This window comes from Myxine glutinosa, chromosome 14 (genome assembly GCF_964187855.1).
Source record: "Myxine glutinosa chromosome 14, kmMyxGlut1.1, whole genome shotgun sequence".
Classification (NCBI taxonomy): domain Eukaryota; kingdom Metazoa; phylum Chordata; class Myxini; order Myxiniformes; family Myxinidae; genus Myxine; species Myxine glutinosa.
The window spans coordinates 47,070,678-47,085,820 of NC_136274.1; the positions used below are offsets into that span (position 1 = coordinate 47,070,678).

The 15,143-nt window shown below is 42.2% G+C and overlaps 2 protein-coding genes across 3 annotated transcripts in view; both read right to left on the reverse strand.

Moving 5' to 3' along the window:
• LOC137439709 (uncharacterized) overlaps nt 1–5,798 on the reverse strand; it is a 59,049-nt gene extending 53,251 nt beyond the window's left edge. The window contains exon 1 of one of the 2 annotated variants that reach the window (XM_078768151.1): nt 5,693–5,798. The gene's annotated coding sequence lies outside the window, so the exon portion shown is untranslated. The remainder of the gene's footprint in view (nt 1–5,692) is intronic. The other variant, XM_078768152.1, reaches the window with a different exon arrangement.
• TTK (TTK protein kinase) overlaps nt 5,092–15,143 on the reverse strand; it is a gene marked incomplete in the record, with an annotated part of 118,665 nt that continues 108,613 nt past the window's right edge. The window contains 5 exon segments of the mRNA XM_078768150.1: nt 5,092–6,185; nt 6,506–6,564; nt 6,723–6,820; nt 7,988–8,087; nt 8,210–8,386. Coding sequence (XP_078624276.1) covers nt 6,173–6,185; nt 6,506–6,564; nt 6,723–6,820; nt 7,988–8,087; nt 8,210–8,386 — 447 coding nt within the window.

The following is a 15,143-nucleotide window of genomic DNA, read 5'->3' on the forward strand; positions in this document are numbered from 1 at the left end:
TCTCCTGCTCCTTCCTTTTGCTTTGATTATTTACCTATTGATCTTTGTCTTTTTGCACTTGTTTTTTGAACTCTGTCAAAGCGTCTTTGGGCTCCTTGAAAAGCGCTATATAAAATAAATGTATTATTATTATTATTATTATAATTAAAAGGTTAAAGGTTGCACCCCATAGTTAGGCCACAAGCAACACATAGGTTATCATAGGAATTCAGTTATTTCATTAGTATGTGTATAGGTAAGGCCATGTTTCCAATAGTTGAATCTGCGTTGTGTCAATCAAATAAGAAGTAGGCCCATTCCGTTCATTTTTACAGCCTCCCTCTCCAAGCCACGCCATTAAGCACGCCCCTACAGTCTGTACCTCATGGCCCCTCCCAAGTGTTACGCGCCTCGGCCAGCAGCAGCTGCCTTAGCGCTCGCTCAACGCCGCCATAAGCCAGGTGGCGAGGCCCGGAAAAAGGGGGCGGAACGCCAGGAAGAAGGTGTGGCCATGTCAACCCACCATCAGGGCATGGCCGGTAAGCGATAACCAGCCAACCAGGGCTGAAATGACATCGCCGACAGGCGTGGCTTTGGGGCTCGCAGAGTGATCGCTTGGTTGAGTTATAAAAGCGAACGCAAAGCCCTTTCACAGGACTTATGAGATATACGGCACGCTTGATGAGAGAACTTACCGGAGGACTGATGCAGTGGCGCTGATTAAAGGAGGACCTTATTAAAGGAGGACTTATCGGGAGAGCGCACCTTTGTGAAGAGATGTATGGTGCGCTTGATGAGAGAACTGTCCAAGACAGCGTCGTACGATCGGCGTTGTAAAGGACTGGTTGGAAACACGCTGTGCGAAAGGACCTTGGAGAGAGGGGGGCGTTTGGCACGTGTGCATTTATTACATACGCCATAGGACACCAGCTTCCCCCCGCTATATAATTGTCCGGTCGAGTCCCAACTACACGCGGAGCTGCCTGCCGGGTTTCGTCCGCTGGATCGGAGCCGGGCTGCAGCCCGGACTCGCTGGTGACCATCAACCATCTACAATCCCCGTGTGAGTGTGTATGTTTGTCCTGGATATTAAGAATAAGACTGTTTAAGGCTGCCCTGTGTAACTGCTTCTTCCTCTTCCTATCCTGTACATTCTTTCGTTTCCTCTTCTCCTTCTTGTACATAATCAATAAACCAATCTTTGTTCTTCCTATTTTCTGGGTTTCCCCTTTATCCGATCGCATCCGTCTTTTCTCTAATTGGGTAAACGTGGCACGATTAGAAACCACTCGAAATTGGGTTTAGTCCTTGCTAACGGCCCGAATCGCGGCTCGCTTCGCTCGGCGTGTCCACTAACGGCGTGGTTCGGGCGGGAGTTATCTCCTTGCTTTACGGCCGGTGGTAGTACTTAGGTAATTGGACTGAGACTCGACCAACAACCCTATTTACCACCGACCGGAAGGAACGTTATAACTTCCAGGACTCGGGTGATAAAAGGACAAGGGGATTAACCCCCCCTTGATAAGGGGAGAGCCGACGGCCGAGATCCGCAACAATATTTTTATTTTTTTTTGTCGCTGGCTACCCTTTGCCACCATGTGTATAAAACCCATGGGTGAGGGTGGGCACGGGGTCACCGTGCAGGGGTTGCGTTGAGATCGGTTATGGTTGTGCCTTGTGCAGCATGGACACGGTGGTGAATAAAAGCTGATTTATCACTACAACAAGACTCGTGTTTGATCGTGGTGTCGAGGTTGGAGATTCCCGGTAACCTAAGTGGCGTGGTGGCAGCGTCGGGAAACGAACCTACACATTCTTCGCTCCGGAAGGACTGGAGACGGTAATCCGAAGCACATCACTGTTACGAGTGCTATCTTTGAACTCCACTCACACCTCACAGGAAGGTGAGCAGCCAACCAGCTCGTGCTGTAGCTGTGTTACATAGATCGTCTTGCATTCCACAACGCGCCCGTCATCAAAATGGCCGCCACACACCATGCATCGAAGCAATGGTCACTCAGCAAAGCTGAAACGGTGAATTCTTTTGAAAATTGGAGACAATTTTCGTTATATTTTATGGCTCGCTCCCAACTTTGCTCCATTCCTCACCGAGGGTGTCACCTGGAAGAAGAAGAGCAGAGCGTTCCCCTTTCAGGGACTCGTCGATGATGACGGTGATGTCCCTGCTGAGCGGCGTCAAACTGCTCAGCAGAAAACTACAATGCTGGAACTTACGCTTCGTCACATTGCAAACTAGTGCCCTGTGATATCCCGTAGCACTATAGTCCAAAACTCTACATCTATAGCCAACATATGGCAGTCGATTCGACAACATTTTGGATTCCAGTTGACGGGTGCACACTTTATTGACTTTACAGCGATACGCCATATAGTCCGTGGGCTGAGTAGGGTTTACATGCACCCCCCCCCCCCCCCCCCCCACAACGTAACTTCCCGGGTATGTCCATGTACCCCCCACCCTAGGGGTTAGGAAAAACCATGTTAACAGAAAAAAAAACTCATTCCCAAGGTACATCCCATGCATATTTTGATGTTACCCCCCCCCCCCCCCCCCCCCCCCGTGTCAGTGATTTCCAAAAATTAGGGGTAGGCGAAATTCAAATGGCCATAACTTTTTACCTAGTCATCCTATGGTTGCATATGACCCCTCAAAATGTTTGTCCTGGGACACTCTTTACAATGATGTGTTGTATGCAAATGAGGTCACTAATGAGGTCACCAGAGGTCAAACTATGAGGGAATTAGTTTTTTTCTGTTAACGGTTTTTCCTAACCCCTAGGGTGGGGGGTACATGGACATACACAGGAAGTTAAGTTGTGGGGGGGGTGCATGTAAACCCTACTCAGCCCACGGACTAATAACCCCGAGGAGTGCCATGAAGAATTGTATCAGCTCCTGATGGCATTTGTGGAGGATAACTTCGACAGGATGGTGGCATTTCCCACCATGACCCGGTCATCACTAAAGATGAGGAGCTATGTCCCTCATTAGAGAACTTTGTTTTGCTCACATGGCTTCGTCTTGTCCAAAGTGGGCTCCCCGGATTTGTCAAGCTATGCTATGCAACCGAGCTAGATCCCGCACCTTGGCCTCCATAAAGCCGGAGATATCCCAAGCGCTCGACTCATTACACGAGCTCCACACTGCTGAAGATGCAAAGTCCATGCAAACGTCAACGTCTCGACCACAAGGCTCCCGCCCGACATTATTCCCATCGCCAAATCCCAGGCAAGTCCTTTCCGGGACTCACCCCAACAAAATTGCGAAGTCCTGTCCCCTTTGCAAACAAGTGCGTCGTGCTGATTATAGTCATTTCCTCAGTGAATGTCCTTAACTCCCCAAACGAGACCGTCGGTATATTGCAAGAGCACGCCATGTGGCTGGCATACTGGAAGTCAGACGAGTTAGGAGACATAACAAATGTCCATGTGGACAAAAGCGATGACACGTTACCCAGAACCGCCCGCTATCCTACGTGTTCAAATTCGCCAGTCTCCATATCTAGACACCTTCCATGGCCACCACACAACCCGAGTTACCATCGATAGTGGTGACACCTGTAACCTGATTCGCGCATCAACTGCAAGCAAATTAGGAGCCAACATTCAGAAGAGCGCAGTCTGCTCATCAGGCAGATGGGTCTTCCCCGCTTCAAATTGTTGATGAAACCAGACTTGCACTCACGTGCAATGGAAGGGAATAGGGAATTCCAATTTGAGGCCCTGGTGGGAGTAATTAGATATTTCTGTAATTTGTAAAATTTCTGAAAAAAATTTCCACTTCGATATTATGGGGTATTATGTATAGATCAGTGACAAAAAATTCTCAATTTATTGCATTTTACAACAAAATGTGAAAAAGGTCATGGGTGTGAATACTTTTTGAAAGCACAGTATGTGACAATAAATGACCCAAAACCAATTATCTTTTTCTTGAACAGACACACGCAACGTTAAAAGTAAATAATGACCTTGGACAAAAACCTTTCATAAGGACATGGGTTTAAGCCCTGCTTGAGAATGCCACTTTTCAGAGCAGTCCGATATGGCATGCATCGTATTGATAGAGGTCCCTTGGTGTTTAGAGGTCCACCAAGGTGTTCTACATGAAATAAAATAAATCTGGGGGAAAATGAACGTTTTGAAAAACAAAAGGCAATTACACGTGTGTGTTTGAAGGCAAACACAGCACCACGGGCATGGTACAACGGGCATGGTACAACTTCCCCCACCTCACACTCTTGCCCCCTCCAACCCCTCCCTCCCCTCTACTCTCCGCACCAGTCAACCAGAAACGGCTATTAAAATGCATTTTCCTTTTTCAAACATCAATATTGGTCTGATTTTATTCCCACTTTTCGCAACCAAGTGTTACACCATCTTAGTAGGGATAAAAGAAATAAAATTAGATATCGAATTAGAGTTGAGGAAAAAGCTGAGAGTCAGAGCATGAACCATACAAAAGAGGTTGATGAGGCTTTTATACAGACTTTATACCTTATTTGATTTTGAAGCCCCTCCCAGACAGATAGAGGGAGGGTGGGAGAGAAAGAAGGACAGACAGAGGGAGGGAGGGAGAGAAAGAAGGACAGACAGAGGGAGGGAGGGAGAGAAAGAAGGACAGACAGAGGGAGGGAGGGAGAGAAAGAAGGACAGACAGAGGGAGGGAGGGAGAGAAAGAAGGACAGACAGAGGGGAGGAGGGAGAGAAAGAAGGACAGACAGAGGGAGGGAGGGAGAGAAAGAAGGACAGACAGAGGGAGGGAGGGAGAGAAAGAAGGACTGACAGAGGGAGGGAGGGAGAGAAAGAAGGACAGACAGAGGGGAGGGAGGGAGAGAAAGAAGGACAGACAGAGGGAGGGAGGGAGAGAAAGAAGGACAGACAGAGGGAGGGAGGGAGGGAGAGAAAGAAGGACAGACAGAGGGGAGGGAGGGATAGAAAGAAGGACAGACAGAGGGAGGGAGGGAGAGAAAGAAGGACAGACAGAGGGAGGGAGAGAAAGAAGGACAGACAGACTGGCAGAGAATATATAAGTAGAGAAGCACTGGAAATAAAATAATTTATTACAAGTAGAAATACAGAGACACAAACAAAATTGTACATTTCCTTTAATCAAACAGTTACAAAGAAATAAAGACATTTCCTTTCATCCGAAGGTAAAAGAAAATTGGCACCTAAGATTTTTGTGACCTACAAACAAAAACTCACTTAAAAACAGTGAACAAATCGATCCGATAACTTTCAAACACGGGATTAAAGTTAGTTCCGTCTGTTATTGAAGATTGTACATTTCGGAGAAAACTGCGTTGACTTCCTCGTGCATTTCACAATTTCTCCACCGAAGCCCAAAAATAAGGTTTCAAATAAAATAATAAGGAAGAGTGCTCGAGATATACAAGGATATACAAGGAGCTTGGACACAGGAGGAAGCCATTTCGCCCATCATGCCGACACCTTAACAACACCAAGATATTGTGGAAAGATGGCTTCATCTGTGTACAAGTCAATATATGTTCAATGAAGAAAGTAATGAGAAACAGTCCAAATGGACGCAGTTGAGATTGTACAACTTTTCTAGCAACCATAAAATTGACATTTCAGCAAGCATCGTTTAACTTTGGAGATCAAGGGCTATCCCAACATAAAATCATTGGATATTAGCATGAACAAATGGTTTTTAATGTTGTACTTACAGCACTGGTTGCGCTGAGCGAGAGACAGACAGATAGACACGGATGAGTGATATAAAACAACAGAGCGGACACCACAATAAGCCGTCGTGCCAACTGTTTGTGAAAATAAGGGAAGTGATCCTGCATGGTGTGTGACAGTTAGTCAAACCACTGCCCAATCACGCGTCTCTACAGTCGGAAAAAGTCATTTCAAGAAGTCCTTCAGGCCACACATGACAACATCCACACCACACAGAGTGAAGATTAACAAGCCATGTCCCAACCCCAAATAAATACGACAGTTTTTATAAAACAAAGATAGAAAGAGACAGACAATCTTTATGAACCTAATGTTGCTTTAACAAAAAAAAAACGAAAAACAACGACAGAACTAAAAACGAAAAATGTATTTTATTGACATTTATTGACATTTATTTTAATGTGCAACATGTTTATTGACAAAAACATTTTATTGACAAAAAAACGAACGACATGTGAAATTTACTTCATTTCCCTGTGGGAGGGGTAAAAAACAAAAAAACATAGTAAAAACTTAAAATGAAGACAGGGAGAAGGAGGGCAATGGAGGAAGAGGAAGAAGTTTAGAAGAGACATGAGTAAATAGAGGGAAGGGAAGAAGAATGTATGGAGGGGGCAGGTCAAGCAATTCACCACATTTGCCAACATCATAAATGGAAGTCTGCCCCAAGAGAGCAACAAAACAATAAAATATATATTAAGCAAGGAAAATGGCACATTTTTTCGTTTTTCGAGAGGGCCATCTATAAATGTTAGTGACAATGACTACAGCTCGTCCCCATATAGTTTGCACACCTGACATTCTCTGTTTGAGCATTGCCCTTCCTGCGATTTTCCAAGTCCTCAATGAAGCACTGGAAAGAGAGCGAGATAGGAAAATATTTATATATTTATATGTGTATATCAAATTTATGATTCGCCTTTATAACATGACAAAGCATTGCTGTTTGGGTGAGAACAAGCGAAGAACACACAATACAAGAACGACAATGCGGCACGGCCGATCGCCCACCTTTGCCATGCGCGTTATGCTGTTTGGCGAATTCAAAGCTTCCATGTGTGAGATCAATCGACGGACCTCAGCATTCTCTGACGCCACATTCTGAGGGACTGTATGACAAGGATAATATATTGTTGCGGATATGGGATTTGGCCTCCATCCATATCCGCTTGTAAATATTCCCCTATTTCCCCCAATACTCCCCAACTATCCCCAATCCCCCATTCCCTAGTCCCATTATCTGTAAACAACACTCTGTAGCCCCGACCTTCCCCTTTTTCCCCCATTAAATGTCGTGCCCAGGTTCACCGCATCTCACGTAGACAACTATAGGACATCTTGCTAGTTATTCTTAGTCTATGTCAGTTAAGGACTCGTTTCCATTAATTCTGACTCTTCGTTGCACCAGAATGTGATTGTATGGCACCAGTAGTAAGTTTAGGACCTCCCAATACCTCCCCGCATCTCTTCCTCATGAAACAACAACACCAACAACAACAACAGCGGCGCGGGGAGTGCGCGTCCTCACTCCGGCTTGGTTAGCCGCCATTGACCATGTGCTCCGACGGGGTTACCACGCAGGGGCTCACTGTCAGCTCCTCGTCAAGGGCGGAGCCCGGTAACCCCCCGCACCCAATAAGAAGCGGCGGACCGATTCCATCTGGGGCGGAGCTAACGAGCCGAGGGCGTGTCACTCCCCGCTGGACATGCGCAGGAAGACGGAGGTGACGTCAGATGCGCCTCAGCTTGGAGAAGAAAGGACGCCACCTCCAAGCACTGAATACCTCCCCGCCGCTCTGGACCGGACCGGGTCGATTCTGCCCCTGAGCCAAGGTGCACCTTGAGCTATCGACTGCCTGCCCTCCCCTGCCATCAATCCCCGTGTAAGTCAGTCTTGTCCCGTTTGTCTGTGGTCTGTCGGGAATAAGATAAGACCGTGTATAAGTGCCCATCTTACTGTGCTGTACCTCTGTGCCGTGTAATCTAAACGTTCTGCATAACCAATATTATATCCTCCTCCGGAGGTCTTGAGAACTGTACCCCTGGTGTCGTGTCATTTAACCCAGCCGTTGTGTCCTTTCCTTCATTGAATTAGCATAGCGCGATTCGGCCAACGTTCGAGTGTAATCGGGTAACTTGTGCGAACACGGCGGCCATTCCGCTCGGCCCACCATAACATCTAAGTCGTGTCCGTAACAATATATATATATATATTTTTAAAGAATTAGAACCTAACCCTGAAGCACATATAAAAAAAAAATTTTTGAAGGCCTCACTTGGGTTGAGGGACTCCATTGAAGGCCTCGGCTTCAGGTAAGGGTGTGATAGAATCTCATCAACTGAAATTCGCTCCTGAGAATTTCGCATGAGGGAACGCTGCACGAGAAATCACACGATCGCACAAAGGTTAGACATGATGAAAACCACCATGAAACGACATCAGGGTTATCAAAACAAGGTCATAAATGAAACGGAGTGGCAATGTTTGGAGGATGCACCTTTAGGACATCCAACAAAAGGGGCTCATCACAAGGTGGAAATGTGATTTTGTGCGCCGGGTTGATGATGGCATGCAACTTTTGGAAATGTTTACTGATCTTCTGAAAGGGTGTGTAACCGTAGGTCATCAGGAAGAGAATGCAGCCCAGAGCCCAAACATCACTCTTTGGACCAACCTGGAGGAGAATGCGGAGCAACAATAAAATAATTTTGAAGAAGGGGGGGGGGGGGGGGGGGAGAGAGAGAGAGATAGAGACAGAGACAGAGAGAGAGAGCGACAGAATGGAAAAATGGAATACAGTCAACCCTTGCGATTCGCGGATTTACCACTCTTCGTAAATTTACAGTGCATGGCCCAAAGCCCTTAACTACTCGCGGTTGCAAAATTGACTAAGCCAAAAAAAACTTGCAGTGTGCAACTCTTCATTGTGGCTGATTCACCAACCTATAGCTCCGACCAGGCCTCAGGCTTGAGCATAATGTATGCACACTCGGAATTGATGAGCTTTCGGCCCCAGTAATGTGCCAAACCAGATAGCTACGAGAACTTCCCATAAGATATTCGACCAAGGAAAAGGGGCAAGGAAGGAAGTCTTCGACAATGTCAGGGAAGCGGTGATTCCAACCACCATTACCGAACATCATTTTGGGTAATGTTCGTTCATTGCATAACAAAATGGATGAACTACATGCAAATGTTCGCTTGTTGAAAGAGCATCGAGATGCATACCAGTGACGTTTCACGTAGACCTGACTTCATTCTGGAATACCAGATTGTGCAATGGATCTGGAGAATCATCAGATTGTGAGAAGAGATCACCCAGAGGCTCCTGGGAAATCTCGTGGAGGTGGTGTGTGCATGTACATTGTACATCAATTCACGATGGTGTAATTACTGCTCACTGACGGTCAACATGTGTACCCCAGATTACCAAATGCTTGTTGTTGGGATTCGACATTTTTATTTACCGAGGGAACTCAACCAGATCTTTGTAATGGTTGTCTACATTCTACCACAGGATAATGCATCAACAGCAAGTGAACACATCGCTTCCAGAGTCCATGATCTGAAGGCTTTATCACCTGATTCACCTGAGGAGCTGTGGGCATGCTTTGATTGTACAGATTGGAGTGTATTCATTGACTCGTCTATATCTGTGGACATGACAGTGACTGTTATTTCCGAGTATAATTCCGTTTGTATCAATTCCGTCATCCCTTGCAAGGTTGTTAAATCATACTCAAATAATAAGCTGTGAATGACCAAGGAGCTGAGGGTCTTACTTGAGCAAAAGAGGGAAGCCTTTTTCTATTGCGATAGATCGCAAATAAAAGCCAGTCCGAAAGGAATAGATGGACAAGTTACAAAGGCCAAGGCAGATTATAAACTAAACAAGTACATATACATTCAAAGTACACCGCCCCCATGCCAAATAATTAAATATCCTACAGCGCGGCATTGCCGGGGGCGCCTACCGCAGTGCAGCTCATAGAGACTGCATTGGGAGGGAGAGGTGTACAATAATCGATTGATTAATTGTATAATTAAAATCAATAAAAGATTATCACAAAATATTTTTCTTAATCAATTGGCTAATAGCATAACGAAACCACTCATGTTTCATCCGAAGATGTATCTTTTAGAAATTTAATTAAATAAGTCATTAATAAAAAATTAAACAATTAATTGATTCATCAATAAATAATTAATCGATTAATCAATAAATAATCAATCAATCAAAAATATCCTTGATAGCCACATCACTTGGTCACTGCCATGTCCAAATATTAGCTTCCCAGCTCAAAAGGTGCCTGAGATATTGGCCAAATGAGAAAGAAAATAAATAAATGATTAATAATGAAAATAAATAAATAATAATCATTAAAAAATCAAATTATTAATCAATTCTGTCATAGAACACGTAAACCACCACCATTTCATCAGAAGCTGTAACTTTAAAAAAAAAAAAAAAATTTTTTAGTCATTCATCGAATAATTAAATAATTAATCGATTAATTAAATCAAAAATAGCCTTTGCAGCCAAATCACCTGGTCATTGGCATGTCCAAATATCAGCTTCCTAACTCAAAAGGTGCCTGAGTTGGTCAGAAGAAAGGAAATTTGATTAATTAAATAAGTATAACATTCAAAGTTTTCATTCAAAAATTCAAAGCCCTGGTGTTGGGCTAGCGGCTAGGGTGCCGGCTTAGGATCCTAGGATCCTGGGTTCGAATCTCGGTCGATCGCCGAATTAATGCCAGGGGGGTTGACTCAGCCTGTTCATCCTTCCGAGGTCGGCTAATTGAGTACCAGTTCACTGGTAATTCCCTGTTTGTCGTTGAAGGCGGCAAAAAGGGTTGGCGTCAGGAAGGGCATCCGGCCATAAAACATTGCTTCAAAAAGGGGACCAAAAAAAACAACAACTACCACGGTCCCCGAAAAGGCCAACCCCCGCTTTGCGGGGAAAAATGGCCTCTAAACGGTGGTTTTTTATTCAAAGTACAAATAAGAAAAAAAAACAAAAAAAAACTTAATCGCTAATAATTAAATAACTCCTCCATTAATTGATTAATCAAAAACAAAAAATACCGTTTTTGACAAAGGACTTGCTCACTATTGTGCCAAAATTTCAGCTTCCTAGCTCAAAGGATGGCTGAGATATCGCCCGGACAAACAAACAAACAAGAAAGAAAGAAAGAAAGAAAGAAAGAAAGAACAAGTACACATACATTCAAAGTACACCGCCCCATGCCAAATAATTAAATATGCTGCAGCGCGGCATTGCCGGGGCGCCTCCGGCGCCCGGCAATACCGCAGTGCAGCTCATTGAGGCTGCATTGGGAGGGAGAGGTGTACACTAATTGATTGATTAATTGTATAATTAAAATCAATAAAAGATTATCACAAAATATTTTCATAATCAATTGGCTAATCGCATAACTAAACCACTAGTGCTTCATCCGAAGATGTATCTTTTAGAAATTTAATTAAATAAGTCATTTATAAAAAATTAAATAATTAATTGATTACTCAATAAATAATTAATCGATTAATCAATAAATAATTAATAGATGAAATGATTAATCAATAAATCAAAAATATCCTTGATAGCCACATCACTTGGTCACTCATGTCCAAATATTAGCTTCCCAGCTCAAAAGGTGCCTGAGATATTGGCCAAATGAGAAAGAAAATAAATAAATGATTAATAATGAAAATAAATAAATAATAATCATAAAAAAATTAAATTAGTAATCAATTTGGTCAGAGAACACATAAACTACCACTATTTCATCAGAATCTAACTTAAAAAAAAAAATTTTTTTGGTCATTAATCGAATAATTAAATAATTAATCGATTAATTGATTAATTAATAAATCAAAAATATCCTTTGCAGCCAAATCACCTGGTCATTGGCATGTCCAAATATCAGCTTCCTAACTCAAAAGGTGCCTGAGTTAATAATGGTCAGAAGAGAAATGAAATTTAATTAATTAAATAAGTACTTAATTAAACGCTAATAATTAAATAACTCCTCAATTAATTGATTATTCAAAAAACAAAAAATACCGTATTTGACAAAGGACTTGCTCACTACTGTGCCGAAATTTCAGCTTCCTAGCTCAAAGGATGGCTGAGATATCGCCCGGACAACCAAGAAAACAAACAAACAAGAAAACAAGAAACCAGAGTGAAAACTGAGTACTCTCTTTCAGCGTGCGTCACTGCCGAGCCCTCTTTGGTGCCCGGCAATGACGATTTGCAATGCCTGGAGATGGCATAGGAAAGGAGCGGTGTACAAAAACAAACAACCAGAGTGAAAACTGAGTACTCCCTTTGGTGCCCGGCAGTGACGATTTGCAATGCCTGGAGATGGCATAGGAAAGGAGCGGTGTACAACATGGAAAGGAATTTTAAAGAAACAATTATCAAGCTGCTTGGCAGACATTGCAAGCTATGCATGGATATAAAAGCGCATCGTACTAAACACTGTACGAAAGGCTTTTGATAATTGTACACCGCTCCTTTCCTATTCCATCTCCAGGCGCTGCATGGCGTCATCACCGGGCACCGAAGGGGACTCGGCAATGACGCATGCTGAAAGGGAGTACTCGGTTTTCACTTCGGTTTCTTTCTTGTTGTAAACCGCACCTTTCCTGTGCCATCTCCAGGCGCTGCATAACGTCATTGCCGAGCACCGAAGGAGGCTCGGCAAAGAGGCGCGCCGAAAGGGAATACTCAGTTTTCACTCCGGTTGTTTGTTGTACACCGCTCCTTTCCTATGCCACCTCCAGGCATTGCAAATCGTCATTGCCGGGCACCGAAGGGGGCTCGACAGTGACGCACGCTGAAAGAGTACTCGGTTTTCACTCTGGTTGTTTGTTTTCTTGCTTTCTTGTTTGTTTGTCCGGATGATATCTCAGCCATCCTTTGAGCTAGGAAGCTGAAATTTCGGCACAGTAGTGAGCAAGTCCTTTCTCAAAAACGGTATTTTTTGTTTTTTGAATAATCAATAAATTGAGGAGTTATTTAATTATTAGCGATTAATTAAGTACTTATTTAATTAATCAAATTTCCTTTCTCTTCTGACCATTAACTCAGGCACCTTTTGAGTTAGGAAGCTATTATTTGGACATGCCAATGACCAGGTGATTTGGCTGCAAAGGCTATTTTTGATTTATTAATTAATCAATTAATCGATTAATTATTTAATTATTCGTTTAATGCCAAAAAAATTTTTTTTTTTAAAGTTACAGATTCTGATGAAATAGTGGTAGTTTATGTGTTCTCTGACCAAATTGATTAATAATTTAATTTTTTTATGATTATTTATTTATTTTCATTATTAATCATTTATTTATTTTCTTTCTCATTTGGCCAATATCTCAGGCACCTTTTGAGCTGGGAAGCTAATATTTGGACATGAGTGACCAAGTGATGTGGCTATCAAGGATATTTTTGATTTATTGATTAATCATTTCATCTATTAATTATTTATTGATTAATCGATTAATTATTTATTGAGTAATCAATTAATTATTTAATTTTTTATAAATGACTTATTTAATTAAATTTCTAAAAGATACATCTTCGGATGAAGCACTAGTGGTTTAGTTATGCGATTAGCCAATTGATTATGAAAATATTTTGTGATAATCTTTTATTGATTTTAATTATACAATTAATCAATCAATTAGTGTACACCTCTCCCTCCCAATGCAGCCTCAATGAGCTGCACTGCGGTATTGCCGGGCGCCTGAGGCGCCCCGGCAATGCCGCGCTGCAGCATATTTAATTATTTGGCATGGGGCGGTGTACTTTGAATGTATGTGTACTTGTTTTCTTTCTTGGTTGTCCGAGCGATATCTCAGCCATCCTTTGAGCTAGGAAGCTGAAATTTCGGCACATTAGTGAGCAAGTCCTTTGTCAAAAACGGTATTTTTTGTTTTTTGAATAATCAATTAATTAAGGAGTTATTCAATTATTAGCGATTAATGAAGTACTTATTTAATTAATCAAATTTCCTTTCTCTTCTGACCATTAACTCAGGCGCCTTTTGAGTTAGGAAGCTGATATTTGGACATGCCAATGACCAGGTGATTTGGCTGCAAAGGCTATTTTTGATTTATTAGTTAATCAATTAATCAATTAATCGATTAATTATTTAATTATTCGATTAATGACAATTTTTTTATTTTTTTTTAAGTTACAGGTTCTGATGAAATGGTGGTGGTTTATGTGTTCTGTGACCGAATTGATTAATAATTTAATTTTTTAATGATTATTATTTATTTATTTTCATTATTAATCATTTATTATCTTGCCAAAACGAAGTTTTTGCAAGATGTATTAGTCAGCTTGTATGTTTGTTTGTTTGTTATCTTGCCAAAACGAAGTTTTTGCAAGATGTATTAGTCAGCTTGTATGTTTGTTTGTTTGTTTTTTTGTTTTTTTGTTTTTTTGTTTTTTTGTTTGTGGTTAATCATTTTTTTTTCACGTTTAGATCACTCTGTAGACCACAGTTATTATTGGAAACTCCTGTAACTTCGCATATCAGAGTCCTATAGATATACCCTTCAGCACACAAAATTTTGAAGGTCAAGGTCAAAGGTCAAGGTCACTTTGCGGTCAATCATGGAGGTCAACGAAACCCTTATTTTTTGAGTAACTTTGATCGGATCGTCTCCAAACTTCATGGGAATCTAGTATATGGTCCGGCGCTCAGCTGATTAGTTTTTGGTGGCGATCGGCCTTGACCTTCATGGTTAGCGCTGGAGGTCGAAAATTATTGACCCCAAGGTCAAATTTTGAAATCGTAGGTACCATATCGAGTAATACCTCATATGAATGCCCTTGATGAGTGCTTCCCAGATCTGTAAACAGTTTGACGCTATGACGTCATTTGATGACGTCATGACGAAAAAACGGAATTTTCACATTTTGGCAAGATACGGTTCACCCTGTGGGTGACATATGTTTATTATCTTGCCAAAACGAAGTTTTTGCAAGATGTATTAGTCAGCTTGTATGTTTGTTTGTTTGTTTTTTTGTTTTTTTGTTTGTGGTTAATCATTTTTTTTCACGTTTAGATCACTCTGTAGACCACAGTTATTATTGGAAACTCCTGTAACTTCGCATATCAGAGTCCTATAGAGATACCCTTCAGCACACAAAATTTTGAAGGTCAAGGTCAAAGGTCAAGGTCACTTTGTGGTCAATCATGGAGGTCGACGAAACACTAATTTTTTGAGTAACTTTGATCGGATCGTCTCCAAACTTCATGGGAATCTAGTATATGGTCCGGCGCTCAGCTGATTAGTTTTTGGTGGCGATCGGCCTTGACCTTCATGGTTAGCGCTGGAGGTCGAAAATTATTGACCCCAAGGTCAAATTTTGAAATCGTAGGTACCATATCGAGTAATACCTCATA